Source organism: Chrysemys picta, unplaced genomic scaffold, assembly GCF_011386835.1.
Source record: "Chrysemys picta bellii isolate R12L10 unplaced genomic scaffold, ASM1138683v2 scaf3637, whole genome shotgun sequence".
Taxonomy (NCBI): Eukaryota; Metazoa; Chordata; order Testudines; family Emydidae; genus Chrysemys; species Chrysemys picta.
This window is the reverse complement of record NW_027056338.1, coordinates 1-5,557: the sequence shown is the minus strand read 5'-3', so window position 1 is coordinate 5,557 and position 5,557 is coordinate 1. Positions and strand designations below refer to the sequence as shown.

At 51.6% G+C, this 5,557-nt stretch overlaps 1 protein-coding gene across 1 annotated transcript; it reads left to right on the top strand.

Annotated features, from left to right (window-relative positions):
* Window positions 1-51: 51 nt before the first annotated feature.
* Window positions 52-2,731, top strand: LOC135980495 (uncharacterized). The gene is made up of 2 exons (XM_065580464.1): window positions 52-733; window positions 1,728-2,731. The coding sequence occupies exons 1-2, from the start codon at window positions 157-159 to the stop codon at window positions 2,201-2,203; spliced, it is 1,053 nt and encodes a 350-aa protein (XP_065436536.1). The 5' UTR covers window positions 52-156; the 3' UTR covers window positions 2,204-2,731.
* The last annotated feature ends 2,826 nt before the right edge of the window (window positions 2,732-5,557 follow it).

The following is a 5,557-nucleotide window of genomic DNA, read 5'->3' as shown; positions in this document are numbered from 1 at the left end:
TTGACGCTCTGGACAGCAGTGCGAGCTCGGATGCTCTGACCAGCCACACAGGAAAAGCCCCGGGAAAATTTGAATTTGAATTCCTTTTCCTGTCTGGCCAGTTTGAATCTCATTTCCTGTCTGGACATCGTGGCGAGCACAGCAGCACTGGCAACGATGCAGAGCTCTCCAGCAGTGATGGCCATGCAGTCTGGGAATAGAAAGAGAGCCCCAGCATGGACTGATCGTGAAGTCTTGGATCTCATCGCTGTGTGGGGCGATGAGTCCGTGCTTTCCGAGCTGCGATCCAAAAGAAGGAATGCAAAGATCTACGAGAAGATCTCTAAAGACATGGCAGAGAGAGGATACAGCCGGGATGCAACGCAGTGCCGCGTGAAAATCAAGGAGCTGAGACAAGGCTACCAGAAGACCAAAGAGGCAAACGGATGCTCCGGATCCCATCCCCAGACATCCCGTTTCTACGAGGCACTGCATTCCATCCTCGGTGCTGCCGCCACCACTACCCCACCAGTGACCGTGGACTCTGAGGATGGGATACTGTCCACGGCCGGTTCCTCAGACATGTTAGGGGACGGGGAAGATGAGGAAGGAGATGAGGAGGGCGAGGCAGTTGGCAGATCTCACAACGCTGATTTCCCCGACAGCCAGGATCTCTTCATCACCCTTACAGAGATCCCCTACGAAGCGTCCCCAGCCATTACCCCGGACACAGAATCTGGTGAAGGATCAGCCAGTAAGTGTTGTAAACATCTAAACATTTATTTTTAACAAAACAGGAATATTAACAATTAAAAGAATGGGTTGTTCATGATTAGTGTGCCCTAGGCGCTTAACGGTTTAGTAAGGGGCAGTGCAAGTTTTGAAAAGAAATCTAGCAATGTCCGGTTTTCAGTGATTGTCCTGCACAAGCCGCTCTACTGTGTATTCCCTGCTACTGCAGCTACAGTAAAATGCGGTCTATATGTGCGGGGATAGAGCAGTAATCCTCCTGGGACATCTCGATGAAGCTCTCCTGGAGGTAACTTGAAAGCCGTTGCATGAGGTTCTTGGGGAGAGCGGCCTTATTGGGTCCTCCGAAGTACGACACGTTGCCGCGCCACGAGATTATCAGGTACTCGGGGATCATTGCTCTGCACAGCAGGGCGGCATACGGCCCTGGTCTTTGGAGGCTTTCCCGGAGCATTCTCTCTTTGTCGCTCTCGGAGATCCTCATCAGGGTGATGTCGGCCATGGTGACCTGCTTTTAATTAGGTAGGGGAATGTTAGTGTTGGGACTGCTTTCCCGTTCCTTTACAGAACTGTCACCGCTGGTTTGCAGCCACGCGGTGGAGGCGGGAGAGGGGCAGCCGAAAGGGATCATTCCCGGGGACAGCCGCGAGGGGGTGGGACAGGGGCAGAGTTCCCGCTTGCCGGATTGCTGGCAGCAGGGACTGACATTGATTTAAATGTGAAATGAGGCCAGTGGTAATATAAAAGTTTTAAACTGCCACAAGTGTACGGCTTACCATGTCTGCCTGCAACAGAAATTCCGTTGTGCTGCCTCGCTTCTCAAATGTGCTGTTCAAGACCCCAGGCACAGAATGCGAAGGCCGAGAATTCGACCTTGTGCTGAGTGCGCATGTGAAAGGTGCTGTGCATGGTCTTGTTCACAGAGAAAGACTATGTTCTTTGTTCACAACTACATTTATCTTTCAGAGGAATTCACTCCCTTTTTCCCATTTCCACAGCCCCGTCTGCGACTGTCTCACAACCTAGCCTGGAATCACACTCCCAGAGGCTAGCGCGGATTAGGCGTAGGAAGAAGAGGACACGGGAGGACATGTTCTCTGAGCTTATGGCCTCTTCCCAAGCCCAGGCAGCACAGCAGACCCAGTGGCGGGAGAACTTGACCCGAATGCACCAAGCCAACATGGATCGGGAGGAGAGGTGGCGGCAGGAAGACCAGCAGGCGACTCAAACGCTGCTTGGACTACTGAGGGAGCAAACGGACACGCTCCGGCGCCTTGTGGATGTTCTGCAGGAACGGAGGCAGGAGGACAGAGCCCCGCTGCAGTCCATCTCTAACCGCCCTCCCCCGCCACCAAGTCCCATACCCACCTCACCCAAAGTGCAAAGAAGGAGAGGCGGCAGAGTCCCTGCTAACTCTCACTCCACCCCTGCAGAGAGCTCTAGTAGCAGAAGGCTCTCATTTCCCAAAATTTGAAAAGTTCTTTCCTTCCCGCCTGACACAAGCCCACGTCCAAGTTTCACCTCCCAATGCCATGTGTAGTTGATAATAAAAAATTCGTTTCTGTTAACTACTGTTTCAATCATGTTCTTTTGGAGGAGGAGGGGAAAGGGGGTTGGAAATTGGACAGGACAGTCTCCTTTGGCAGGGTACATAGTCGGGGGCAGGCACAGCAGCAGGGCATATACACAGTGCAGTGATGCAGTGACTAGTTGCCCCGGTTAGTCTGGGAGGTTGTTTTGATGTAATGTTGGGGGGGGTGGGTTGCTCTGTGACTTTGTGGCGGGGGAGGGCAGTTACAGATCTTAAGCGCCGGTCCTTAGACAGGATCACAGAGCCACACAGCATGGGATCTGTAACCGTCCTCCCCCTGCCACAAAGTCAAATAGACCTCCCATACACACAGTCCCGATCAGGAGGGGTGACAGGCTCCGTTGAAACAAGCATCCCACCGCAGCGGAGCCTGTCAATCCTTGAGTTTAGAAGCTGCATTCGCATCACAACACTAGACCCGCCCCGCACCACAGTCTGCGTCCCAGTTTTAAAAAATTCCCGCTAAAACAGTATTAAAGAAAACGGTGTGCTTTAACAAAGTAGAACTATTTTTATTTCGACACGTGTGTTGGAGGGGGGGTGAAGGGGGTATGTAACTGGATAGGATAGTCAACATTACCTGGGTAAAGAAACGGGGGCAGGTTTAGCTTCTCAGTACACAAACTATAAAATCACAGGTTACCCTGCTCACTCAGGAACTTTGCTTTCAAAGCCTCCCGGATGCACAGCGCTTCCCGCTGGTCTCTTCTAATCGCCCGGCTGTCTGGCTGTGAGTAATCACCAGCCAGGCTATTTTCCTCAACCTCCCACCCCGCCATAAAGGTCTCCCCCTTGCTCTCACAGAGATTGTGGAGCACACAGCAAGCTGCTATAACAATGGGGATATTGGTTTCGCTGAGATCACAGCGAGTCAGTAAGCTTCTCCATCTCCCCTTGAGACGGCCAAAAGCACACTCCACCACCATTCTGCACTTGCTCAGCCGGTAGTTGAAGAGTTCTTTTTCAGTGTCCAGGGCGCCAGTATAGGGCTTCATGAGCCAGGGCATTAGCGGGTAGGCTGGGTCCCCGAGGATGACTATAGGCATCTCCACATCCCCAACAGTTATTTTGTGGTCCGGGAAGTAAATACCTTGTTGCAGCCGTCTAAACAGACCAGAGTTCCTGAAAACACGAGCGTCATGAACCTTGCCCGGCCATCCCACGTAGATGTTGGTAAAACGTCCCCTGTGGTCCACCAGTGCTTGCAGCACCATGGAAAAGTATCCCTTTCGGTTAATGTACTGGGTGGCCTGGTGGTCCGGTGCCAGGATAGGGATGTGAGTTCCATCTATGGCCCCACCGCAGTTTGGGAATCCCATCGCTGCGAAGCCATCTATGATCGCCTCCACGTTTCCCAGGGTCACTACCTTTGGCAGCAGTACATCAACGATTGCCTTCGCTACTTGCATCACAACAACCCCCACGGTAGATTTGCCCACCCCAAACTGGTTCGCGACTGACCGGTAGCTGTCTGGCGTTGCAAGCTTCCACAGGGCTATGGCCACTCGCTTCTGTACACTCAGTGCAGCTCGCAACCGGGTGTCACTGCGCTTCAGGGCAGGGGACAGCAACTCACAAAGTTCCAGGAAAGTTCCCTTCCGCATGCGAAAGTTTCGCAGCCACTGGGATTCATCCCAGACCTGCAGCACTATGCGGTCCCACCACTCAGTGCTTGTCTCCCGTGCCCAGAATCGCCGTTCCACGGCATCAACATGACCCATTGCCACTGTGATGTCCTCGGCGCTGGGTCGCCTGCTTTCTGACAGGTCTGTGCTACTCTCAGACTTCAGGACATCACCGCGGTGCCGTAGCCTCCTTGCCTGACTTTTCTGCATCTGCCTCAGGGAAACCTTTATGATAAGCTGCGAGACGTTGAGAGCGGCCACAACTGCAGCGATGGTCGCAGCGGGCTCCATGCTCGGAGTACAGTGGCGTCCGCGCTGTCAATGACTGGAAAAGCGCGCGAACTGTTTTCCCGCCGGCGCTTTCAGGGAGGGAGGGCGGGAGTGATGGACGGATGACGACAGTTTCCCAAAAGCACCCTCGACTCATTTTGTTACCCAGAAGGCATTGCCGGCTACACCCAGAATTCCAATGGGCAGAGGGGACTGCGGGAACTGTGGGATAGCTGACCACAGTGCACCGCTTCGAATGTCGACGCTATCACCGTTAGTGTGGACGCACAAAGTCGAATTACTGTCCTTAGTGTGGACACACACGTTCGACTTTGCAATATCGATTACAAAAATTCGATGCAAGTAAAATCGAACTACTCTCGTAGTGTAGACAAGGCCTTATTCTGGAGCCCAGTGCGTTAGCGCTAGATGAAAGGAGCACTCCACAAATCTTCTAACAAGGCTGGTGAAAGGCCTCAGGACAGGGAACCCTCGCAGCAGAACTGCCATGTTTGCACAGTGTTTTGGAGACGTGAAGGGCCAGGAGTGAATATGAGAGGTCATCACCTGTTCATAGTCCCAGGCATTTGCTCACTGTGTTTAAAGCACTTGCATATTTTCTGCTTGTGGTTGTTTATGAACTAGGCATTCTTCGAGGCAAATGGTCAGATTTGGCTGCTTAAATCACACCTGCAAAATGTGGGCAAGCAAAGCCTTCTTTTGTGCATGCGAACTGGTTTATTTAATGCATAGCTGGGCACCACCACATTACATTACCTGGTATGTATATGTGTGTGTCAGTGTTAGTTTTTACAGCCAAATGTGGGCAATTTTTGTGGGTTAAATTTATGCAGACATATTTGAACATTTGTTTCTTGAAGTGAAGAATTTCTAAAAAAGCAGCAACTGGCTAAATAGCTAAATAAAGGTTTTGATTCTGTAGAATGAATGGAGAGAAAGAAAAAGGGACATTTCTTTCTGGTTTTGTTCCTTCCAGGTGCCAGATATCCTGGTTATAATATATAGCCACATGCCTACTATCCAGGAGGGCAGCTTGAGGCAGTTCCTGGTGGAGGCGGTGTCCATTTTAGCTCACCGTGACCTAGAGACAGTGATCTCCAGCCTCCTCGGCGAACCTCTGCCGATAGACAGGTATATACCGCTACCTATTGCATTCATCTTGGTGAAACATGGATCCCACAGCTTTACTGGGAGATGTAGGGCTTTCTTTAAGCAGCAAACAGTTTGGGATAATTCCTAAAGATTAATAGCCTGGGTCTTTCTGCAGGAAGGTCCAAGAGCATGTTAAGGTGGGGTGTGGAGAGAAACTAAGTGTCATTCT